This window comes from Manis pentadactyla, chromosome 9 (assembly GCF_030020395.1).
Source record: "Manis pentadactyla isolate mManPen7 chromosome 9, mManPen7.hap1, whole genome shotgun sequence".
NCBI lineage: Eukaryota > Metazoa > Chordata > Mammalia > Pholidota > Manidae > Manis > Manis pentadactyla.
The window spans coordinates 41554879-41581448 of record NC_080027.1 but is presented as its reverse complement, the minus strand read 5'-3'; the positions used below and the strand labels follow the sequence as shown (position 1 = coordinate 41581448).

At 43.8% G+C, this 26570-nt stretch overlaps 1 protein-coding gene and 1 long non-coding RNA gene across 4 annotated transcripts in view; one reads left to right on the top strand and one right to left on the bottom strand.

The window, feature by feature from the left end:
- Window positions 1–5580, bottom strand: part of CLPB (ClpB family mitochondrial disaggregase) — a 143238-nt gene extending 137658 nt beyond the window's left edge. Inside the window, exons 1-2 of the mRNA XM_036888603.2 lie at window positions 5108–5580; window positions 1797–1848 (exon numbers count right to left, since the gene is read on the bottom strand). Of these exons, the coding sequence (XP_036744498.2) occupies window positions 1797–1848; window positions 5108–5564 (509 nt within the window). The 5' untranslated portion in view covers window positions 5565–5580. The remainder of the gene's footprint in view (window positions 1–1796; window positions 1849–5107) is intronic.
- An 11-nt stretch (window positions 5581–5591) lies between these two features.
- LOC118914105 (uncharacterized) lies at window positions 5592–24594 on the top strand. 3 transcript variants are annotated; one of them, XR_005025477.2, is made up of 5 exons: window positions 5592–7353; window positions 12779–14468; window positions 19684–19780; window positions 24183–24285; window positions 24520–24594. It is a non-coding gene; the product is annotated as an uncharacterized LOC118914105 (long non-coding RNA). The 3 variants fall into 3 exon arrangements; XR_005025476.2 differs by having other exon boundaries at window positions 19684–24285; XR_008999222.1 differs by lacking the exon at window positions 24520–24594 and having other exon boundaries at window positions 19684–24470.
- The last annotated feature ends 1976 nt before the right edge of the window (window positions 24595–26570 follow it).

Below are 26570 nucleotides of genomic sequence, written 5' to 3'. Positions count from 1 at the left end.
CAAGCCCACACTCTCAGGTCTCCTTTCCTCTTTCCCAACACTCTGCAACTCTGCACAAGGGCCATCTCAGCAGCATCAATGTGACCTGGGGCCCAGCAGCAAGCCCACATCTCCTGACCCTGCCTCTGCCCAGCTTGCTCCCTGCTCTTCGCTTCTGCGAGGGAGTGGGGGAGGCGGCGGGGAGGGCAGGGAGGAGACTGCCATGCTGAAGGGCATGGGCATCTCTGACCCCCTCCAAGGGGTGAAGGCACAGGGCATCATGACCAAGAGAGATGGGACAAGAGGAGGCAGGAGAAAAGCAGAACAGAGACTAGGGACAAATGAGAGGCTCCTACAAATCCTCTACACAGGCAAGAATGAATGTTCTGAGTCACACACACCATAAATTCAATCACCTTCTATAGTCTTTGAACAGGTACTTAATTGCTATTAGAAAAACATGTATTTGAAGGAGCTAAAATAATCAATACTTCGGGGTTCAGTGGAACAGGGTAAACGCAGCCTCCCCTGGGTGGTAGAAAGGTGGATTTACTCTGCAAATGAGCTGCCTACCTTGGGTTACCAAATGCAAGCAACAGCCTGGCAGCCCTCAGCAGATACCAACAGGTGACTCCAGGGTCAGCAAGGTCTGAGAGGAGGGAAACAGCCAGGTCCCACTTTATCATGCTGCAGCAAAGACATGAGGATCATCTGTTTCTGGGGGAATGAAGATGCCATGCAGAGCCTGCAGTTATAAATGGCTCTTATAACAACAAGCTGACATCTGTGCTTGGTTTTTAAGATGCATCATCGCATGTTTATTAAACTATTGCTCCATCATATTTATTTGGCTATGAAACAACTCCCAGCCCATACATCCAGAAATGGCTTATTAAAAACTAAGCTTTGAACATTAATACTCAAAAGCACCCTTGAGAATCAATAATGCTGCAGATAAAATGAAAGGGAATCAAAGCAGTAAGTCTTGGTGGGGGCTGTAGCTGCCTTTCAACACTTTCTTACATGTTCAGGCAGCTGGAGTGGAGAAGAGCACCAGTGGTGTGTGGTACTGGATGCAGCGACAGCCAGCTCAAATGCCTGATTTCCTGCCTAAAATGTGGACGTGGCAGCAGGAAAGGGGCTGTCCCCAGTCTGAGCATGCATCCTGGACACAGACTCTGCCCTGCCCCTGGCACCAGGCTGAGACCCAGGTTGAATCCTGCCCCTGCCCAAGAACAAGCCTCAGATCCAACTGGCCAGTGGTCATAATGGGCCCAGCTGAGCCAGGGAGCCTGGAGAAATGCAGTCAGCCCCTGGGCAGGGGCCCAGCATGTGCACTCCAGCCCTGTAGGCAGTTCTTTCCAGTCCTGGAAGACCTAGCACAAAGGTCTCTTCCAGCTCCTGCCCAGATCCCCAAGCCTCTCCACGGGTGCCCACCTGCACCCCATCCAGGCAAAAGCAATTACATGACTAGTTACACAAAGAAACAAGAACAAATTAGAAGATTCCGTGAAGAACCTATGGGACATTAAGGGGACTTCAAACCATGCCCTGCGAGGAACAAAACAGTGGAAGGATCCAGGGATGTTTGGGGTCAGAAAAAAGGAGACAAAGAGCTGACTCCCTACCTTAAAGTAGCTAAGGACTGACCTGGGCCAAGGGAGCCCAGGTGAAACTGTGTGACTACAGGGATGTCAAAGGGTTCAGCTCTCAGTTTATTGTGACGCTGTCCCCCAAAGCAGCCACCACCAGAGGAAGGGGCTCACCCTGCTCAGCCCCTCCTTGGGGGAGAGCAAGGTCTGGGGTTTGACACTCACCTGCTGACTTCTGGGACATTGTTGGCACGAGCAGCTTCCATCAGGGCTGCATCTGGAAAGAGAGGGGGCACTGGTCAGATCCCTGGGACAGGAGAAGTGGAAAGGGTCCAGAAAATGGGCTTTACCAAGGAACATGATGCCAAGATAATATAAAGAGAAAGCTAATCATCCACTATCCACATGGTATCCACAGTTAGCAGCTTGTCTTCCACGTCCATACAGAGCCCAAACTCTTAACTCCTCCCATCATGCAGGTGACCCAGCTAAGGTGCTAGCACCACATTCCAGGTAAGGTGCTAGCACCATGTGGTGCCTATGGTAAATGCTCAGTGTGTGAATTCCTTTGCTCTTCATTAGTTGTAAAGCTCTGTATAATATGTTTTACATGACTATTATCAATCATTTCTGACCTTGCCCTACTTTCTCCCCAACTCCACTTTCTCAACCTAGTTTTAAATCTTGATGTCACAGGTCACAAACACAGAAGGAGGGACAGGATAGGGAAAAGCAAGCAGAGGTGTGAGCCCCTTTGGGAGCAGAGCGAGCCTCAACCAGGAGTCAGGAGGCCTAGCTCCAACTCTGCCCCCTATTTGCCATGCGCTGTGACAGCCTCTTTCCCTCCCAACCCCTGCTTCCCAGACTATAATGTAGACGCAATAATCCTTGCCCAGTAGGCCACACAAAGATGCTAAGGAGAGGAAATGATGGTTGAAAAATCTGCAAAGTCCTCAGTGCCAAGCCCAGCAAAGGAAACCCAAAGCAGAGGGTTCCAAGCCCTCTGCAATCACCTGCATAAAAGCACTGCTTAACCACTTGCAGGCTGTTGGCACCACCTTGTGGCCACAAAGAAAAACTGCCTGGTGCCGAAAATGTCAAAAGTCAACAGCAGAGGCACAATTTTTTAGTCAATACCAAATGCCCAAGTAGCCCCTTGTGCCTAGCCTGGTTCTGAACTCCACTGCTGAACACTGGATAGACTCCTACCCAGCCCTGCCTCAGGGAATTCCCAGTCCAGCCAAGAGACCCACCCAGCGAAACATGAGAGGAGGCAACAAAGCAGGACTGAAAGAGCAGATCTGGAGACAGACTGACCTGGGCTTCCGTCCCAACTCTGCCACTTACTTGCTGTATGACCTGGCCTAAGCCCCTAATCCTGGCCCTCAGTTTCCTTATTTATACAATAGGGACAAGACAGCCACCTTACCATACCTATGCAAACCAATTCTGTGGTTTAAACATATGGTAACTCCACCCCACCTAGACCCAGAGCCAGGCCTTTCCTGGCCATCTTCTCCATTGTTCTCCAAGTACACACCCTGGCATGCTCAGCAAGCCCCTAGTTGGAAGGGGAACAAGGCTTCCTGAGAAACTGCTGTACTCATTCTTCCCTTGCACTGTAGAAAGAACTGGTTTCTGCAAAGTCACAGAGGAATGAGCAGAAATAAGAACCAGGGCCTCTTAACTCCTAAAGGGTAGGTTCTACCACATGGCACTATGGGCCTGAGCTCACAATCCCAAGTCAGGGACAGGGTAGCTAGCAAGTCTGAACAATTTGAACTGGTACTGATTTGGGTTATTATCTATTTCAGTAGAGAGACCCTGGTCCCCTTTGGGGTTCACATGCCACAAAGTCCCTATGAAGTCCAGCGCCCCTATGAACCTCTAAGGCACGATCTTGGACACCTCCCCCAATCCATCTAAACACACTGAGCTCAGGAGATTCCCTGTTTATGAACTTTCCATGGCTCTCCACTGCCTGACAGTGGAGACATTCCAAACCCTCCTGCCTGACATCCAGGCCCCACTCCATCTGCTCTCACCTCAGTCCAAAGACCTATCCTCTAACCAGGCTGGCCATCCTGTTAGCTCCACACACACCATGCTGACTTATGACTCCCATATTTTTGTTCCCTGAAGCTTCTGCATGGAATACAGTCCAATTCAATACACATTTACTGAGTACCTACTAAGTTCCAGACACTATGATGAACAAATGATATTTGACGGTATTCAGGAAAGGAGCCAGTTATCAGCCTGAAAAAAATATAAGATGCATTCCCTGTCCTTGAGGAGCTCACAATGTCACCCACTTACCTCATCCTTCAGAGCTCAAGTTCAAATTCCCCACCCTCCGGGGGTCTCCAGTCTTCCAGGAACACTCTCCTGACTCCCCCAACAAGGCACAGTCAGACCACTCACCAGACCCTGAGGCCTAATAACCCACATTGTCCCTTTAACTGACTCTGTGCTAAATTAGGAGTTCCACGTCTAGCCCAAAACTGGGCACAAAGAGGGTACTCAAAATAATGCTGAAAGGTATAGAACCATAGCGTGCCTAACCTAGAAGAGCCCACAGAGTCTCTATTTCAGCACCCTCACTTTGTAGATGAGGAAACAGAGGGCCAGTGAGGAGGAGCAAGAGTCCAAACAATAGGAGTTAAAGGAAGAAACAAAGTAAGATCCCAGGTGTCCTTACTCCCAGTCCAAGGCCCTTCTTTGATAGCTTGCCATGACTGCTGAATAAACTAATGTCAGGGCAGTCCCTGCTCCTGCTCCAAAGTCTTAGAGCTTGGGATCATTCAATCTATGAATACCATGACTTCCCCAACAACTGAGAACCTGAATGGCTGGACCATTGTAAGCCAGCAGTCTGGCCCTCTGCCTGCTCTCCTAGTCCCTGCTCAGCTCCATGCACCCAGATGAGATGCCAATGTGGGTGAGCCAGCCTCCATGGTTGCTATCGGTCTCTTCCTTCTCCTGCCAACTGCCCCACATAGCAAGCTCACCTGGTCTGAGCCCAGTCACAGCAAAGCCTTGGGAGTCTAATGGACAGACCCAGACTACTGAACTCCAGGAGTCAAAATAACAGCACCGTTAAAAGTACTGACAAATCCTCTTTCACTGTATAAGTGGGGAACCAAGCCAGAGAGTAGCAAAGGGGGCGCAGTGGTTAGTTAGCATCAAAACCAAATCTTTTCTTTCTTTCTTAGGGCACCTTAGTGGGGAAACTTTTCTAAACCATCTAGTAGCTGCCCTTAAAACACACCGCGGGTTCCTGGAGACCTCTTAAAAGAACTGGTCCAGGCAGAATATTAAAACATAAAAGGAGCATGCTCTAATTTTAGATGTTTAGTACAATGCTCCCATTTGTACAGATGGACAAAGTGATGCCTAAAGAAGGAAGGCTGGCCTATGATGGGAGGTCATGGAACTCAGAGGCAGTGCCCAGCCCCTAAATCCACCCTCCAGAGATACTGAACCAGGCCACTCCTCCCGCCTCTCCCTCAAACCCAGAGCGTGCCGATAATCACCCTTGTTGGATGGGCTCTTGCTGTAACACTGAACCACGAGAGCCGTAGCCAGAGCCCACATTCCCATTCCAGTCCTGCCGAGTACCGCGCTCCAGGTGTCCTGCTCCGGGAGTGCTTCTTCAGGAAAAGGAAGGCGTCCCCATGTGGCGGCTGCGAGGCACTGGGTCTCGGTGTGTCCTTTTTGGCGCCCCCCGGTGGCTGCCCCTCCGGTGAGCAAGGCCGGATATGTTCCAGGGCGCCCCCCGACGGCCGCCCTCAGCCACTGCGGCTCCCCGCGACCCCCGGTAGTAACACTCCCGCCGGAGGCACCTCCACGGCTCTGGAGCGTTTGGGACCTAAGCAGCTGGAGGAGTCGCGGCGCTGGCGTTGTTCTCTTTAACACCAGGGACCCCAGCATCGCTGACAGCGGCTTTGATAACCCCCTGGTGCCGGCCACTGTGCTGGCCACGTCCAACATGGCTGCCGCGGCGCGTTGGAAGACGCAGCGAACGGGGTGGAATTGCGTACGACCTCATGGGAGTAGTAGTCCACAGCCAGAGATCTCGCCCCAGCTGGAGAACAAATAAACTACACTTCCCAGAAGGTCGTGGAACGTGTCACAATGACTGCCGACACACGGAAGCCCGAAGCATGTTGGGAAATGGAGTCCATGGACTTTAGGCGGGTGGCGTGGTAAGAAGAGAAATGCCGGGGTGGGACGTGAGGTTTGGAGTTAAGGTTCGAAGCCCAAGCGTCTTTCCAAGTTTAGTTAATATACGCGACGCAGTTTCTATCTGGTCTAAGTTAAATAGGGATCTTCAGCAGAGGCATACTATGAAACATATTTCTTTCATCCTGGGACAAGTTTTCGAGATGTCTAGCGTAACCGGTGCACCTGAAATAGGAATTTCTTTTATTTTCCTACTCAGACTTCCTTTCGGTTAAAGAGCTGACTCCTGGGCTTGCTTTCTCACTTATGTTATATTCAAAGGGCTTTCACGTGGCCTGTCTCATTGCATCTTCATGGCAGCTGCGTGTGGTAAGCTGAGCAAGGACCATTACTCCCGTCTACAGGGAGGGAAATTTTGGCTCAGAGGTGAAATGATTTGCCGATAAGTCAATAAATAAAGCTCAGGTCTTCTAACTCCAAACCCAACACCTACACCTCTATCTAGCCCCCTCTTTTCCAGACGGAACCCACAGGCAGATGAAAAAGCTCTTCTTTATGTCAGTCCTCTCTCACTCCTGCACTTCCTTTAGGTCTCTGTTCAACCTTCGCATTATCAGAACCGTCCTTGACGATTTTATTTAAAATAGCAGTCTCCCTTCCTGCATCCTTCGTACCCTGCTAATTTTTCTTCACAGCACTTACCACATGACATACTAAATATTTGTTTTATTTATAGTCTTTCTCCCGTAGAACGCGAGCCTGATGAGACAAGGAAAAGTCCTTTTTCACTTTTCTATCACCAGCACCCAGAAAAATGGAAGCAAAACAGTTACTCAATAAATACTCATTCAATGAAAGGATTACTTCCACCTTATTAGTAGGGGGAAATGAATATAAGCTTTGGCGTGCAGGCAAACCTGGAATTCAATTTTGACTCATGCGTGTGATTGCTAATTTCCTCATTATTGTCAAACACAATAATACCTACCTTCAAGAAGACTGCTGGTATTAGATGAGATAATATGTAGACAACCACCATCTCTGGCTCACAGTAGGTCTTCAAGAAATGGCAGCTCTCACTGTATTCCCTGCTCTCCCATTGAATTCCCTATATCAAACTTGAGGGCAGAGATACAGTTTTGTCATTTCTGCATCCCTTAGCAAGGCACTCAGCAAACAGCTGTCGAATGAACAAATGAATATTTTTAAAGTACTCAATGCCAAAGCATTTTGACATCCATATTTTAAGAGATTCACAGGACATTCTTGGGTTATAACAGCTTCGCCCTGCCTGTATTCTTAGAATACTTCTGCTTCCCAACATTGCACGCTTTCCTACATTAACAAACAGAATATAGTGAATGTAATTTGTTTTCCTGATGATCAAGGTGATTGCTATCACAATAGATTTTTTTGTACCATGTTGTAAAAGTATGCATTTATACTAACCCAGGCCACACTCAGAAGGTATTTTCTAAATAAATATCATACCACCTCCGTTTCTTGTCATCTGTGTCTTTCCCATAGAATCAAAGTGTGGCATCTGGGCAGAGTAACATGGATATTTTTTACACTAAGGATAAGAATTTCATTTATGGTAAGTCCTCCATCTTATGTAAATAGGGAAAAAACTGGGTTTCTTTTTTTTTTATTAAAGTATCATTGATATACTTATGCTCAGGTTTCACATGAGCAACTTTTTGGTTACTAATTTCCTCCTATCATCAAGTCCCCACAACGTACCCCATTATAGACACTGTCTATCAGCATAGTAAGATGCTATAGAGTCACTACTTGTCTTCTCTGTGCTATACTTCCTTTCCTGTGCCCTCCCATAATACATACACTAATCATAATACCCCTTAATCCCCTTATCCCTCCCTTCCCACCCATCCTCCCCAGTCCCTTTCCCTTTGGTAACTGTTAGTCCATTCTTGGGTTCTGTGATTCTGCTGCTGTTTGTTCCTTCAGTTTTTTCTTTGTTCTCATACTCCACGGATGAGTGAAATCATTTGGTACTTGTCTTTCTCCACCTGGCTTATTTCACTGAGCATAATACCCTCTAGCTCCGTCCATGTTGTTGCAAATAGTAGGATTTGTTTTCTTCTTATGGCTCAATAATATTCCATTGTGTGTATTTACCACATCTTTATCCATTCATCTACTGATGGACACTTAGGTTGCTTCCAAGGAAATTGGATTTCTGTCTTACCCCTTCCACCAAAATAAATACCTACTGAATCAAGAGTCAAATGTGAAAAAAAAAAATCTAGAAAAAACATAAAGTAATTTTAAAAAATAACTTAAGTAGGGATACTTTTTAGGCATGATACAAAACTCAGAACCCACAATAGAAAAGATTGATATATCTGACTTTACAAAAAATCGTTCTGATGGGAAAAATACCATAAACAGTGAAAAATATATTCACACAACAGTGATAAAGGACTAAGTAATACAGAGAACTATAAAACATAAAGACCTTCAATACAAATGATAAATGGACCAGGGCAGTGCCACTGCTTATTTATGCCACACCTTTCTGCAAAGTAAAGAATGGGGCTCCCAGGGATGAATTAGAAAAAGAGCCCCTGCACGGTGTTCATGGCTAGGTGAGTGTGCTGCTAGATTTCAGCTTCCTCAAACTGCATATCCAAACTTAGCAGCCCCAAAGGATAACCAAAGAGCTCATGAGAAAAAATACAAATTATATTTAAACATACGAAAATATGTTCAGTTATACCCATATGAGAAATGTATAAATCAAAGCTATAATGATCCAAATCTTGCACCTTATATCAAAAACTATCTCAAAATGGATTGTAGACCTAAATATAAAACCTGAACTCTAAAACTTCTAGAAGAAAATATGGAGAAAATCTTCTAAGGCAAAGATTTCTTAGATACAACACCAAAACATCCATTTTTTAAAAAAAAAGATAAACTGGACTTAACTAAAATTAAGAACGCTTGCTCCTCAAAAGCCACTGTTAAGAGAATGGACAAGCAACAAAAGGGAGAAAATATTTGTAAATCATATATCCAATAAAAGACTTGTGCCAGAATATAAAAAGAATTCTCAAAACTCAATAAGAAAAAAACCCAGCTTTTAAGATGGGAAAAATATTTGAATATACACTTCACTAAAGTGTAATAAACACATGAAAAGACCCTCAGAACCATTATTCGTGAGGAAAAAAATTAAAACCACAATGAGTTATCATTACATATCTACAAGAATTTCTAAAATTAAAAGGACTGACCATACCAAATATTGATGAGAATGTAAAGCAACTGGAACACCCAAATACTGCTGGTGGGAATGTTAAATGGTACAATCCTTTGAAAAACAGTTTGGCACTTTCTGTAAAAGTTAAATATATACCTATCTTATGATCCAGCCATTCCACTTCTAGGTATTTACCCAAGAGAAATAGAATGTACATATGTCCATACAGAGATTTATACATGAATGTTTTATTTGTGACAGTTATAAACTGGAAACAAACTAAATGTCCATCAACACAAGAATGGGTAAGCAAACTGTAGTGTATCCATACAATGGGGCACTACTTGGAAATATAAAGGAATGAACTACACATTGTAGTGTAAGGAATACACATTGTATTAGCCAATTTATTTAAAATTCTAGAAGATAAAAACTATAGTAACACAAAGCAGACCAGTGGTTATATGGGGATGAGAGGGGAAGAACAGTGGGAGGGAGAGATTATAGAAGGGCACAAGGAAAGCTTTAGGGGTGATGGATATGTTCGTTATCTTGGTTGTGGTCATGATTTCACAAGGATGCAAATGTCAAAATTGATCAAATCTACATTTTAGACATGTACAGCTTATTTATATGTTAATTATACTTCAACAAAATGTTTTTAAAAACTAAAAGTTATGGGTCACCTATCAGATTGGCAAATATATATATTTAAACATATTTAAAGTATATATATACTTAAGTAAAATACATATATGCATTAACTATATGTATATAAAATAACTTTCTGTGGCAAGTTTGTGAAGAAAAAGACTTATTGTTTGTGGAAGTATAAACGGGTACAACCTCAATGGAGGTTAGCAACTGACAATATCAAAATACTGGAATTTAAAATAAAGATACTTGCACATGTGTAAAATGAGAAATGTTTTGGGGTATTTTAATAGCAAGAGAAATATCCCAAAACTTTCCTCATTGGAAATAGGCTAAATATCCATCAATAGGAGATTGATTAAATACATTAGGGCACAGCTAAACAATTAAATATTGTTTTTTAATGGGGTAATCCTATCTCTTAATATATAACACTCTGAGTTATGTATTAATCTCTAAGGGGAAAATAATTTATGGCACAGAACAGTTGCATACAACCATTGGTGCTATTTTAAAAAAATACATATATAAAAATTTGTGTGGTTGTATACTTAGGTTATCTCTGGAAGGATAATAAAATAGGTGTCCTTTGGGTGAACAAAAGGGGCCTGGGGGATAGGGAGAGAAGTAGGGAGGGAGTGCATTTACTTTTCTCTGTATCCACTTTGGAATTTAATACCATGTGCATATATTGGCTATTCAAGTAAATTAATCAGTCAACCAATTTCTATTATTTATAGATCAATATTCACTTTAACTTTCAGCACCATGTTGGGAATGCACTTAATTTCAGACTACTGCATTATTTTTTTTCAGGTAGAACACTGACACCTTGTGGCATTTAAGATAATGCTGCTAAAAATCATTAAAATCAGAATTTCCCCCATACCATTCCACTCCACTCCACTCCATTTTTCTCAACAAATATTTGTTGATGCGTACCTTGTGCATTTGTCCAACCTTCAAAGCTGACAAATTTTCAGTAATATTCACCTTTGTTTATAGAGCAGCTGTGAGGCTGTAGGTACTGAAACTACAGTCATGAGCAAGGTGTGGAGCTCTGGAGGGCCTGCAGTCAACAGACAACATCAATTAAGAGGGGCAGGTGCTACGACTGAGATAATTCAGGTTTCCCTGGGAGCCCACAGTAGGCCAAGTGGTCAGGGAAGGCTTCCTAAAGGAAGTGATGTTGGAGCTGAATTCTGCAGGAAGGACCAGAATTGGCCAGATGAAAGGGAGTAAAGTAGCTGGCTTGGGGTAGGGCACTTGGAGAATGGGTCGCTGTAGAGGGAAAGCTGTGAAAATTCACGGAGGCATTACTCTTTTTTTTCTTGCAGTGTAGGTTTGAAGAACTGAGTGTTCAGTGTGGCAGAAGGATAGAGTAGGATGGGCCAAGAGGTAAGAAATGAGACTTCACCAGAGTGGTTAAGCAACTTACTAAGTTCTCTCAGCAAGTACATGGTGCACCAAGAATGTAAACACAAAACTCAATGACTTCTCTTTCCCACCATGAAGATTTTGTTCTGTGAGCCTTTCCTGGGCCCCTTGCCTAATGCTCTGCTCCTCCCAAGTGGGCTTCTCTCTGCCTCCATCCCTTCTTTACCTCTGCATTGCTTGTTTTCTGCAGCCCTGGGTGCTAGTGAGGAGACAGGGAAGACTTTTTGGGTCACAAGCTGATAGTTCAGGTCTCAGAGGAACTCTCCACTCTGCTTTTTGTCCACTCTGATCATGTTGACAAAGTTAATAGATAACAATGACTCCTGCATCATCGCCTCTCTCCACGCCCCCAGCTTAGTGGGGCCAGCGTGTTGCCCGGAGTAGAGCAGGGTGGGCCTTGGCACTGACAGCTGTGGCTCTGTCTGGGGGCCTATGTCTACCCACGTACAGATGAATGTGCATATATGTTTACTGAATGTGGCCATGAGCTAGAATCTATTTCTAGTGCATATGATGTATTAACAATCCTATGAGGACAATATTATCTCCATTTAACAGTTAAGAAAACCAAAGTGTGGAAAGGTGAAGTAATTTGACCAGTGTCACCCGGCTTATAAATGGCAAACCTGGGATGCTAATGGTCTGAATCCAAAGCCCAGACTCTAAACCATGACAAAGTCCAAGCTCATGGGAAAAAAGAGATCTGCATGTAATAGATGCTTTGGAAATTTGCCTGAGCTTTAGAGGAAGCAAACCAAAAGGCTCATTAATACAGTGCTAAGTCAACAAGGCACATTCCCAGCCGGTGTGTGAGGGTGGATGCCCAAGAAACCAAAGGCACAGCAAATGAACAAGCGAAGGGAAAACTCCCAGAGGCTGCAGCCTTAGTCTTCCCTGAGAGCTGGCGGACGACCACCACCACCTTCAAGCTCGAAGGGCTCTGGCCTCTTTAACCGGACAGGCACAAGGCAAACCCCTTTTTCCTCTCCTTTATCTGAGACATTTGACATTCTTCAAATATAACTTCACTAGAAATATGACAGAAGAACAAAATCCTAAAATGGTAAAAGAACAGATGAAATTCTCAAGCTTATGTTTTTGATAGTAAGGAAAGTTGAACTTGGGCCACAGATTTGCTTGGCTGGCCCTCTTCCCTGGGCACTTTAACTCCTATTCCTTTCCCCAATCTCATCTCTGTCTTGCTTGGATGGTGGAGCAAACTACTGCGTCCCCTGCCACAGAATGGGTTATCTGGAAGCAGAAGCTGAGATGGAGTTTTGGGTGCAAGATGGCGATTAGGGATTGCTAAAAACTACACAATAGGCCCAAAATGGAGTTGCTTATGTTAAGCCCACGTCACCAAACTGAGTCTCACTTAATTACAATGTGGGCTATCCCAGAAATGGACTCTTAAAGCAACCAATCAGGAATCATCTCACCAGTCAGTATTATTTGGGTAATCTGCCTGATAGCCCCCTGCCATCCCTTAGAGAAAAAGCAACCTTGCCATATCAACCCACTTTTTTGTCTAGTATTAACTTCCTGTTCCTGCTCCCTTCTGCCTATAAAAGTCTTTCATTTTGTAAGTTTTTTGGAGCTCCTTTCTGACAGATTGGATGCTTCCTGATTCATAAATTGTTGAACAAAGCCAATAAGATCTTTTAAATTTACTCAGTTGAATTTTATTGTTGCTTTTTAACAGGATCAGCAGAGGAAGAAACTGACCTACAATACATATACAGATCTGCCCAAGTCTTGGCCAACCTGGAGTTACTCTGGAATGTTGCCTACCAGTGTCCTGGGGCAGGCTGCAATGGTTGGGTCTTTATCTCCACCTTCCTCCCCCGAAATCACTCAGTCACTGCTCAGGGCTACTGAGGCAGACCCTGAAAGAGCTGACAGTTGCGGTCTGTCTGCTGACTCCAATCTCTGCATCTGGGCCACAAGTCCTTCCTTGAAGGGGGACCTGAGCAGTAATCTCCATGGCTACCAAAGTTTGCAGCCTTATTCATTCACTTATTGATTATTTGATGTACTGTGTGCTAGCTGCTGTGTTGACAGTTGGGGGACAGGAGAGCATAAGGGATGAAGCCGAAGTGGATCTTCTTCTCGGCGTTAGTCTAGCAGGACAATTGGCTAATTATGGAGCAGGGTGGTGAATCCAGAGGGCAGTGAGAGTGCCTACACAGAGTCACTGTTATAGCTGGGGGCGACCTCTGCTATGGGTCCTTCTCAGTCAAGCTTTGCAAAAGAGAAGTCCCCATCCTATCCCTCCATTCCTATTTTCTCATGACCCCAGTGCAACCTGAGTCCTCCCTTCTCTCCTTCTGAAACGGCTCTTCATGAGAATACTTCCCCATCCATCTTCATCCCCAGTGACCATCCAGGTGTAGTCCTGATGCCTGAATGTTCTAGCTGTTGTACTAGATTCTATTATCTCTTTGAGTCAGAAGGCACTAAGAGAAGATGGAGAGAAACACTGGTTTTTCTCTCTTGAGCTAGACATAAATAGCTCAGAGGTCAAAGTGGGCAGATCTAGAGGGAATTTGTAAGCAGGGAAGGGGGAAGCTAGGTAAGAGGGGACTTTGAGCCCTGGAGAAGAAACATTTTGGAAATGATTTTGAAATATTATTCTGTATTGATCACCTTTTTGTTATTTTCTGGCCTCTAGCAAAATTGTGTCTAATATTCAGATGAGTTTACATTCAGATAAGCAAACACAGTTCCTGCTTTTCAGCAGCTCTTAGTTTAATGGGGAAGACAGACAAGTGAAGCGACAAGTTTGTACTTTTTTAATGATAAAGTGGGAATGGAAGCAAGCCCAGGATGCTGTGGGAGTCCAGGGCAGAAAACAACAGGGAAGACATAGGGGAAAGTTTCTCAGAGGAGGAAACATTCAAGGAGGCTTTGGAGAATGAATAGAGGCGTTTGTGGGGTCAGTAGTTTTTCAAAGAGTGGTCTGTGGACTGTTGGGAGTCCCCAAACCTTAGGAGAGAATTTCCAAGGTCAGACTAGTATTACATTGATAGTATAAAAGCAAAGGTGGGGAAAGATGCTGATGCCTCAGTATGAGTCAGAGCAGTGGTACCAGACTGTACTAGAAGTCATTGTGTTCTTGCACCAAAAATGTTTAAAGTTTTATTGAACCCTTAATGAAGTTGTAAAAAGTATTCGTTTCATTAAATCTCAACCCTTTTAAGAGTATAAATGGGTCCTGAGACCAAAATATTTAGAACTACTAGGTAGAGATTGACACTTCCAAGAGGTAAGAAGGCATATAAAAGCACCAAGTTGTGATACTATTTATTATTATTTATATTGCTTTTCTTCTACAGGTGTCTATTCTGGCCTGATCAAGAATTCAGTATACATGGGGCAGAAGAGAGAGAATGGTAAGAGATGAGACCAAAAGGTAGGTTGTAATTAGCTTCTGAGAACCCTTATAAGCCCTTGACATGGTCTCATCCCTTTAGGCCAGCAGCCAGCCAGTTGGTGGCAAGTTTATTACACAAGACCCCTTCCATTGTAGAGGGAAAAGTGATTCCTCCTTATTGAACTTGACAGCTGCTCTGAAAATGTCTGCCTTTCCTAAGTGCCCTTACCAGTACCACTATCTCAAGAGTTTGGACTTAGAGAATGCCTGATCAGCTGACATAGGGTCCCATAGAATGGTGCCTCAGATCGAAGGAGCCATTTTATGACAACGGAGGTGCATGACAATGATGCCAGTGCCCACTGGCCCTACCATATATTGTATAACTTGAAAGAAACTGGCAAAACAGAGTGTTGAAATGGTCTGTTGAGGGCTCAGCTAAAGTGCTAACTTGAGGACAGTAGTCTTTGGGGTCCTGTCCTCCAAGATGAAGGTACTCCCTACGCCAATAGCCAGTATATAAGGATGGAAGTAAGATTGGCCCCTCTCTCCGTCATACCCTGTAACCAACCCCCCATATTTGCTCATCCCCTCCACCTTAGACTGCTGCATTTGGGCTCTAGTTCCCTATGAAGAGGACTTTTCCACTAGCAGACACAGTGAAGTTTCCACTGAACCTGAATCTACAGCTGTTCTCTGGTCACCCCGAACTCCTTATGCCTGGACCAGCAGGCACTGAAAACATTGCTACTGGCAGGAGTCACTGACCCAAATTATCATAATGAGCTAGGGTAGCTTCCACTTGATGACAGTGAGGCAAAAATCCAGAATGCTGGGATTCAGTGGTGTCTCCCAGCACTTCCATACCTGGTAGTGACTGTGGATGAACACCTGCAACCAAGAACTCAGACCCCTCAGGTGAAGTTCTGGCTCCTCCTACCAGGCAGGCAAGCTAGACGAGATGAAGTTTTAGGGGGGGGGGCGATGGATAGAAGAGAAGGGTAATACCAATGATCATTTTAGGACTAGTTGTAACTAGTGGGATTGTAGCTTGATTCAGTAATCCTTGTACATTCAATCTGCAGAGGTTGCAGCTGGCTACCATCTTTAACAGAAGGGATTTAACATGGGATACAAGGGGATCTTAGTGGTGCAAGGAGTAACTGTACCAGAGCCTATGGTGTCTGGTGTCACATCTCCTTAGTTTACCTCTGATTTTAGCCATTCCTGTGCTTGACAGTTCTTTGTGATTGCAAACTCTTCTTGTGCTGACAGCATCCCACCTCAAGCAGGAGTTGCCTTGCAGCATGACTTAATGTTTCCTTTTCTTGATGTTTAATCTCTACCAGAACCCAGTGGCAAGTTTAGATTCACTTTTCAAATGGAGACAGCCAACAGAAAAGGGTGTAGTTGTATTTCAAACCCCTGAGGGTCTGCACTGATTCTCCTATTGGGGTTTTTGGCAGAGGCTCCCCACACAATTTTTCTTCTGCTAGAGATACCTCCACGCCACTGGGTCTGCTGGGTCTCAAGACCCAAGCAGCAGAGCAGTTTGAACACTTAGACTTGCTGCAGAGTCCCACTCAAAACTTGTAGCTTTGTGGATTACCTGGTAAATGGGCTGGAGCAACATAATCCAATGTAGTAAATGTTGCCTCCAAAATCCAAACAGGCCTGCTAAGCTTTGTTCCTCTTTATTCATGGTGGTCAGTGCAAGGTGAAGCAACCTCATTTTAAAAGCCATATTCCAACATGCCCCAGGCAATTTGACCCCTATAAACTTCACCTATGTGTGAGGTCCTGGAATTTCCATAGAGTTTATCTCTCATCCTCTGAAATGCCTGTGTTCTACAAAGTATCTGGAACACTTGCCACTTCCAGCTCAGCAGGTTCCATTAGCATAATGTTATCAATATAAATGGACCAGCTTGGTGGGCTATTAGGATGATCAAGGCCCCCTCTGGCTTATATTATGCCAGTAAGCAGGAGGTTGACACAGCCCTGAAGAAAAATGGTGAAGTAGTACAGCTGACATGCCACACAAAGCACATTGCTTTGGGGTTGAGAACATCTTCCAGATGCCAGGGACTATATCGATTTACTCCAATAAGGATACCACATCCAGGTTTTAGTTGTAATTGGATTCACTACCTATTTGCGTTTATTATAACTGCATAGTCATTCTCCAAACTCCTTCAAGCTTTTACATCTGACAAAAGGACAAATTAAATGATACTGTGGTAGAAATAACTCCTCTGCATCTTTCAAGCTCTGTTGACAGTGCTCCTCTTTGCAGTTCCCCCCAGAATGCATTACTATGGCAATGCTGGGGAGGTAGACGGTGGTTTTATCTCCTCCATAGCTAGAACACAGAGGTGTGGGCAACTGCAAGAGGTAAAAGTAGGATGGTCGCTCATCACTGCTACTGCTGTTGGGAAGTTGAGTTTGTTTTCCTCGGTTCTTATTCCGGCCGCAATAAAGAATTGAAGGCAGAGACACAGTAGAAGTAGAGTGTAAGTCCGGGGAGAGGAAATCCCAGGGCAAAATACCTCTAAAACCTGAAATCAGTCAAAGGGAGAAATAAAGTTTAAAACCCGTTTATTGCTTACAAACTGCAGTTCAGAGGCGTCTCTCTCCTCTGCTCTGGAAGAAGCAAGCAAGCAAGCCCCTCCCCTTAACCTCTCCGGTTCAGACACGCCCTCAGTTGCCCAGGTTGACATGGAGATGAACTAATCTCCACCCCTGAGGATATGCAAATGAACTAAAGCCAGGCGAGATATTCTGAAAATATTGCAATTGTACCCACAGGAGCAAAAGTTTTATTTGAATACACTCTAGGGGAGGAATGGGCCAGAGTCAAGGTAGACAAAGGCAGGTTTACTTGAATAAAGCAGAGAGGAAAGGGAAGCTCATTGACAGGAACCTGTAAACTCAAATCAGAACTCTGAGTAGCCCCTCCTTATCTGAAGTATGACAGAGAGAGTGAAGACTTGTGCTTAAAATCTGGAAAATAGAATTAAATTACAAAGTGACAAAGACACCACTGGAAGAACAGAGACAAAATGTAGTAAGTTGAACAGGAACAAGTCTTTTAAAAATACACACTCCAAGAAAGAGGAGTACGGCAACCTCAGAGAGGAAGCACACTTAAGGGCTTAGGATTCTGCCTTTTAAGGCTTTCAAGAATGGGGCAAAGGACAGGGGTGAGGGCTGTTGGGTGTACACTTGACTTGTGGTTCATGATGTTTATCTCAATGAGAGACACTGTGTCATTATCTATCTTTCAAGAGTGGAATAGAGGTAAAGGGTTAGAGGGGCATAGGCTTATTAGGCAGTCTCATGATGTCTATCTCACTTGCATTAGCTAGACCAAGTCTCAAGGTCAGCCCAGATTCAGAGCAATGGAATGAACTCACATTGCAAAGGGTGTTAACTCTGTCCTTTCTGGCTCTCTGGTCTTATCTGAATAACTCCTTGAGTTCTTGGTGGGCCCCAAGAACTTCCGCTCACATCTGTCTTTCTGCCTAACACTACCAATGGCCCACTTGTAGAATTCATGCTTCTTGTTCCATAATCTTAGGCCCTAACAAGTTCCTATTCCTGTGGGTATGTGCGTGAGCAAGTCCACTCCTGCTGTTGGGAAATCCAACCCAGGGAGATTTTCCTGAACACTAGGTGAGACCTCAACCTAGGAAAGGTTCTTGACTCTAATGGAGAAAGAATTCATCATCAGGCCAAGCAGATACAAACAAAGAGTAGTTTAATAAAGCAAAGTATACATTCCAGGGAGTGCAGTCATGCTTGAGAGGTGAGCAGCATAGTGGGGTTCAGGTTGGGTGGTCTTATAGCTGGGGTTTAAGCAGGGGGTGGAATATTCATCAGGATAAGTGGGGTTTCCTCAGAACAGGGAGGGGGATTTCCAGGGAATAGGGTGACACTTTCTTTTTGTCTTTAGATGGTCTGCCTCAGAACTGTCATGCACCAAGGGGTAAGACTTTCAGTATGCTAATGACTTAAAATGTATTTGGAGGCAATGTCCAGGTCAGCTTCTTCTCTATGTTGGAACCAGCCAGTTTTGGCAGGTCTGTTATCTATACCCTCCCTTCCCACACACTTGAGAAATGTTTAGAATATGAACAAGCATGTAACCAAATGTAAACACAAGCCAAAGTCCCCAATCCCCTCTCTGTGCATGTCTGGCTATCTACCTACTATCCTTCCACTAGGAAACTAGAGGCTGTGACCATGGTTTGGCCATTTTGGGGCTCCTCATGCCAAGCGGACCAGCAGACAAAGATGTTTCTGTACTGAGAGCAGTAGTTGACACTGATTCATATGAATAGCAAGGGTTGCTATTTCATAAGGATAAAGAAAGAGTATGTCTGGAATTCAGAGGATTCACTGGGACAACTTTTAGTGTTTCTCAGCTCAGTGATAACTCTGAACAAGTAATTCTAGTAACCATGGCCTGATAAGCGCAAGGCGAGGGGGCTGAAGGTCTGCATCACCCCACCAGGCAGGTAACCCAGATCAAATGCTCACTGAGTGTGAGGGAAAGCTAGAATGATTGGTAGAGCAAGAAGATGATGAATATCAGTTATGGTCCTGGGACTAGCTGTAATAAAGATATGTACCTTGGGCTTATAGACCCCTTGTAAAGAGATGCAACTGGCCATTAGCTTGAAGAATTGAATTTAAACTTCCCCTCTTGGGGAAAAAGTGAGAGGATCATTTTTTCTCACCCAAGATCCAGATATAAATGGGTATGAGCAGATCTAAGTGGTGCAATCAATGGATATTCAAGATCCAGTTTATCTCACACCAGATATGTTCAGCCTGACTGGCCCACTGCTCTCCTTAGGACCTAAACCACTTGCCCTATTTTCTACTTAAATTGGCTCAGAGATGGCTTATTTCATTCCAGTGGTCATAGCCCTGGCTACCATATCCCCCAGCTCTGATGACCTCAGCATCCCTTGGAGCTGCAGGACAGGTGTCAGCCCAGCTTCTAGCATGCCCACTGCCCTCAGAGCCAGCTCTAGCACCAGGTGTGACCTGACTGAACCCCTGGGGGCTCTGCTTGCCAGTAACTTCCCAGAGTGGTCAAGTACACAACCCATGTATTATAAGGACTTACTATCCCATGGGGAGGACTTTAGCCAATGGGAGACAGAACATGGGGAGGCATCCACAGATAAATGGCTTCTTTTTCCTCCCCCAAAGGTTGTTTTTAGATGTGGTGGCTCCATGTGGCTTCTCTGGGGATGTCCTGTGAGCAACCCCATTGAGCACCCTTGTGAGGATGGTGCCAGCTCAGCAAAGCACCACCTTGTAAGTGTTCTCGCGACTTCCCTGCTGATAACCCCTGTCAACCTTCACTCATGCTTCCTTCCCAATAAAGCATCAGCACGTATGCTTTGCCTCAGGTTGGTTCTGTGTTCTAGGAGATCTGGGCTAGGAAAGGGGTGTGATCAGAGAACGGTGTATCTGAAATTTAAATTGTGGTGGGATTCCGGTTATTGTAATGAAAGGTGTAGAACATAACCACAGAAAGGAATGGCTTAGACAGAATGGACAGTAAGTTCATGGAGAAGAGAATCCAGGGCACTGGATAATCATCATAATCGTAATCATCAGTGTGGATATGGAAATCCCCAAGAATGATGTAGGAGTGTTGGAGAGAATGATTCAGGAGATAAAATCTTCAAGTGCTGGGGAGACAGGCAGAAATGCCCACATACAGAGGGGCTGTGGAAAGTATTGTCTTTTCATATTGTAGAAGAGAGGGCCTTGGGATTAGCAATGAGGAACAGGAGAACATGTAAATCACCACTGGGCCCAGGGATACAAGGGCTGTAGGACAGCAAGTAACTACCTCTTGAGAGGAATTCAAAGATAACAGTATCCTCAGACAGGAGTTATACTGCAGGTGAGAAAAATGAAGGGAACATTTGTGAAAGGGGGTGAGGATACAGAATACTCTCCTGATGAATGACTTGAGCTCCAGGGGCACAGTGGAAAAGTTTCAGGGTATGGGGAGTTATGGCAGATGGGGTTAGAAAAGGTGATGGACAGCTGAATGGGATGAGAGCCAGGGGATGAGGAAGACCAGAAGCCACGTGGCAGGGCTAACGGCCGTGAGTTATCCTGATGAGCCCCAGGCATCCAGTGATGGAGCAGCTCAAGTGTTCAGGGGGAGAAGCATGAGTTTGTCCCGGGTATACATGCCTGGGGTTCCCCCTGAGTCCTGGGAGGGAGGCGAGAGCCCTGCAGGCACTGGGGAGGGGTCCTGCTCTGAAAGCACAAGCTCCTGCCTTGTGACCCCTGGGGACAGGGAGCCCTCTAGCAGAGCAGAAGCGACCTCGTATCTTCTTCTTTCCAAGACACCATTAAACTTAGACAAACCCTCATACCCTTTTTTCTTTTCATTCCTTCACCTACTTTACATAACTCCTTGATTCCTTATCATCTTATCAAAAGGAGTCTATTTTTAATTTCTTGACATTTCTTTCATAACCTACTCTTCCCTTTTCCTGTTACTCTGACTCCTTCTTTTACCTTAACTGACTTTGTACTTCTTCGAGCTTGTTCTGCCTGACACGCTAGCCCCGACTGTTTCTTACTTTTTCAAGCAATATGCAAACTTCCTTCCTGCTTTTGACCAACTCTTTGGAAAGATTTGGTGATCTGTACACAATAACATGAATTTACTGACTTTGTGCATTTTATAACTATTCATTAACCTCAATTCCTTTCCTTCTAATAGAGGAGATTTCTTCTCTGCTCAGTGGTGCCCACCTAATATTTCCCCACCTTTTGTTTATATCTTTCCATCTTCTATGGCACATCTACAAAATTACCCTCCCTTTCTACAAATATCCCCCACCTTCTCCAAGCATCCTCCTACCATTTATAAATATTGCCCATGTTTGACCTGTGTCTTTCTAGGATTTTTTTCTCCCCAAGCCTACTCCTACAGTTTATATTCTGGGGTATGACCAAAATATCAGTGCATGACTCACATACTTTGGGCTGATCAATATAAAGCTTTAAACCAATAATATTGCAAACTACTGTGCACATTACCACCACCTTTCAGTTCCCTTTGTGAAAGCTTCCCCCTAAGTATTTAGGATTATTGTGACTCACAGTTCTTTTAACAGACTCAACTAGTTCTGATTCACTGGGGTCAGAGTTTCCCTCTCTGGGGTTCATGTAGGTTGCCCTTTGGTCATTCACTGCTCTGTTTATAGGCTGGCCTTTCTGACCTTGTCAGTTCTGCACAAGTATCTCTGAATGCCCACATATTCTTGAATGAAAGTCAGGATGCTCCAGGATCAGTAAGAGATGCAATCATTTTGTTTCTTTCCCAGAATCTTAGTTGTTCTTCCAGGAGAAGGTTATTAGAGTAAAAAACTGGGGGGCTTGTTTATTGGAGGGTTTTATTCCAGGCTGATATAGCAACCAGCTGGCCAGAGTACAGACCTAAGAGATTTGGGTTTTAAATAGTTGCTTGAGAGACAGATGCCTGTCTGCTTGGGTTTCTTTCTGTGTGTGTTTTGAGGGGGTGGGGGTGTTGGAGGGAAGAGGGTAAGAGAAGGGGTACAATGTTCTATCTACAGAACGTCAATGTATTTCCCACTCCTTATGGCCAAGTCTTCCTTCTTCCTGTGGCTGCTCCTGGCATTTCTCAGTCTTAAGGTTCTCTTGGGTTTTGACTCTATGAAACTGTCTCCACCCCTCTTGCACATTCCAGGCTGCAGCTTCCTGTACCCTGCTTCGTCGGTAACTACATCTCCACTTCCCTTCATCTCCACTTCCCTTTTCTTAGAAATGTGTTGAAATTGATCTTACACTGATATCCCTCCTCTTGTTCTTTCTTTGCTGTGTGTTTATATCTTGTTTTTCCCAACATATAATAGAAATCATGTACTTAGGTGAGAAAAGATAGAAAATTGTGTTTTCTATCTTGAATCAAAAGTCAATGGATGACTCTATCTTGTATGAGAACTGGAAGAAAAAATATAAAAAGATTCCAACCAATAGATACCACCTGCCTTCTTAGAAGAGAACCCTGTATGTGCATCCCTTTGGGGATAGATGTGACTCACCATGGACATGTTGGTAAGGGTTACTCTGGGCCATGGCTCAGCTCTGTAGGCATCCATTTTTCCTGTCTGGGGAAACCATAGAAAATGGTTGAGATGAAAGGATTTTCCTAGTGGAGTGAATGCAGCATAAATCACACTGGCCTGAGAATGTGACCAGAGCCCAGATATTTTACAGGATCCTCTGTCTTCCACTCTATGCCGCTCTCTGTCCCACCCCACCAATTTCTAAACATTCCAGTTGATTCTACCTCTCACTGCACTCTCTTTCCCAAAGCCTTCCCATCATTAGAGGCAAATTTACCATTCACAGGCTTATTTCTCTGAAGATTTAGCTGTGATCTGATACTCATTTGTCTCGATTTAATTTTGCTTAGAGACACAGTGTAATAAATGAGAATATACTTCTGACTGTATCATGGTGACCACTATGAAACAACTTTTCATTCTTGAAACATTCTGAGCCAAAACATACTCATTATTTAGATTCTGGACAATTGCCTCTACATTAAGGAAGAGGAAAACTATCTAAAGAGAAGATTTCCATACATAGGATGAAACTGACTTCACCTTTTATAATGCAAACCCTTAAGTTAAGAGGACCACAAACAAAACTTTATGAAATATTCTTACCTTAAGTAAAGTGGATGTTTGCCCCAGAGAGCTCCTGGTACTTACCATGGTTACCTGTCACTTTAAGGGTATTTGCTTGATAGAGGTTTGCTGGATCAGTGAGTATTGGCTAGAACTCTTTAAGTGCCTTTTGCTCAGGTCAGGATGCATTCTAGAGACTAGAACACACTCACTATGCAGGTAGCATTAAGTACTGTAAGCTATAGGGAGATGGGGGTCTAACAGGCTGAAAAATAGGGTAAACCTGTTGTTGAATGTTTGGAAAAAGAAGAGTTTACCTACTTTTCAGAGCTATCTGAAGCTGACTCTTCTGGTTCTGAATTCATTTAAAAGGTCACTGTACAGGATGTTTACAGAACATTATTTTTAACAGTAGAAAACTAGAAACAGCATGAATGTCTAACACTAGAAAAACAATTACTGGATAGAATAATGTACTCTTTTTAAAAATAGACTTTTAGACCTTACTTTTTAGAAGTTTTATATTTACAGAAGAACTGAGAAGACAGTAGAGAGAGTTCCCACATAACCCACACCCAGTTTCCCATATTATTGATATCCTCTATCAGTATGGTATATTTGTCACAATTAATGAGTCAATACTGATACCTTATTATTAACTAAAAGCAATACGTTATTCAGATTTCCTTAAGTTTTTGCTTGATGTCCTTTTTCTGTTTCAAATCCCCATCCAGAACACCACAATACATTAAGTCGCCATGTTTCCTCAGGCTCCTTGTAGCTGTCACAGTAGTTATAATCTAGTTTTTAAAATGATGAATATGTAAAAGCCATGTGAGTGTATTTATATATGGGAACAAAGACTAAAAAGAAACACAAGGAAATAAAAATACCAGTTGGGGTGCTAAAGGTTACGGTTGAAATTTACATATTTACATTCTTTTCTTTTTTAAAATTTCTTTAAATATGTGGATTCAATTATAAAGTCTTGAAGTCTTCTCCTTTACCTCTCCCCATCACATTTTATATAGTTTTGACTCACAGATAAACAGCCTCTAGACATCAACTCCAAAATAGCTGATGGGGACTCACAGGCAGGCCTCTGGAGGGAGGCGAGGTTACATGCTCTGGACTGTGAGTCGAATGACATTTCTTTTGAACTTTTATCTCTTCCTCTCACCCACCCCTTTGAGACTGAGATAAAGTAGATATTTGGTGCTTCAAGTTTAGATAGGGAAGCTTCCTCTCAATTTCTGACCCTAGAAATCTAATTATTTAATAGGCTGAAAGGAGAGATTCCTTAACCTAGTTGGGGAATAAGCACCATATTTCTTTATTTCTCTGTTTTTCTTTTTTTTCTTTCTGCAGCAACAAGGCAGTACCTCCCACCCCTGACCCCTGCTGTGCAGAATGATTCATGGGCCTCACATGCCTGCACTCTGCTATGCAGACGAGTGGAAAGGACGCAGAGAAAAGGGGAGAACAGGGCAGACATTTGGGAATTTAAAGTGTTTTGCAGAAATACTTCCATTTGTAGAAATGGAAAGACTTGGTGGCAGAGAATGGTCGGATGTCCACTAACACCTTTTCACCTCTTCCTGGGGACACACCTGCAGTATACCTCCCAGCTCCTTGAGGCTGGGTGTGGTCACACAAACTGGGGCAGGAGTGATACATGCCACTTCAAGCTCTGACCCACCAAATCTTCTCAGTTGAGGAATGCCAGAAACAGAAACAATCATTTCACCCAGCCCACCCCTTAGCTGCTCAGCATACATGCCTGTCTTCTCAGATACACAATCCCAAATGCCCCCATGAACATAATCCAAACACTACCTTAAACTCATTAGTGGGTGACAATCCAGTTACACGTAACTTCAGCATCCAGGTTCTCTGGATATGGCCGGCCTCCGGTCTGGATGCTGTTTTCTTGTGATCCAAGAACCCTTAGACTAAGTACGGCTGGCCCCTACCTCTCACCAGCAGTCCCCAAATTTTTAAGTCTGCCACTGGCAATGCTTCCTTTCTGCTACTTACATCTGTCTTATCAGCCTCTTGGGTGATAGAAATCCAAGGCATCTGGCAAAGTGAGATAATCCTCAGGCCTAAAGAGAATTAATTTGTCTCTGTGGGCCATGGCGTCAGTAGCATTAAATCTGGGATCTGTGGGGCAGTGATAGATAGTCTGCTGTGTAGTCTGGGAAACAGAGAAAGCTACACTGCTGAGAAATGAATGGCGAGATCTTGTAGTTTATACCTGCAGCTTTCAAATTCCCCTCCTGATGTCTAACTGCACTTCCCTCTTGGGTTCTGTGAGATGCATCTGTATTTTGAAATAATAAACCTCCTCTTTTCTGTTCCTCAGTTCTTTTTGGGCTTAATTAACTCAAATTTGCTTTCATAATTTGTAATTAAAGAATCCTAACTAACATGATGAAGCAAAGTTTAGAAATACAAAAGGAAGGAGGCACCTGCTAATGATCGGAGGGTGTTATACAATTCTTTGACTCGAAGGAGTGGATTCCAATCTCAGATATTCTAAATTCTTCATGATTTCCAGTTTTCTTTCCACCAGGGTGTGATAATCACCTTTCAGATAGCCCCCTATGGATTTATATAGGAATAATATCTTTAATTGATTGATATTTCATTATGTTTAGAGATCCCTGCTAGAAAGAAAATCTTTGCTAATCCTTGAATCAGAGTTTTAAGGTAAAAATCCTCACCATTATTCACATGACAACCTCATTCACACCTCCAAGGGCTGTGCTTCTGGAATATTAGTTTGGTAGCAGATATAGATGTAATTATAGGGTGGGATCTGGACACTGAAAAACAAATTGGGAGCAATTGCAATTGTGAGAAGAAAATTTCTTTCCCAGATCATGGCAAAGAAAGAGAGGGAATGGGTTCGGAAGAAGTTCAGTCATTAATTGATGGGATTAACAAGTGAGTAGGTGTGAGACGTGAAGGAGAGGTCTGAGTCACTGAGAACCCAAGGCTCCATCTGCAGCATTTCCATTGTGTAACTGTATAATTAAAATTGAATTACATCACTTTTCACCCTTCATACTAGCAAAAATTAGAAAGCTAATTAATGCTAAGTGTTGTTTGGGACATAGGAATATAAGAACACTCAAACACTGCCGGTGGTAGAACAGACGGGTGCAGCCATTCTGGACCCCAACCTGGCAGTACTAAGTAAAAGTAAGATTATATGTTTCTTACCAGCCCATGACTTCCCTCCTGAACTTACAGCCAAGGGATACTCTCACACACAACCAAAGGGGAAATGTATGAGGGTGCTCATTGCAAGTTTTTTGTTAAGGAATTGGTGAGTTGGAGTTACCCATCACTACTTTCCCATCACTGGGGGATTGAATAGGTATAATGTGGGGGATGTTCCCAATGGAACGCTG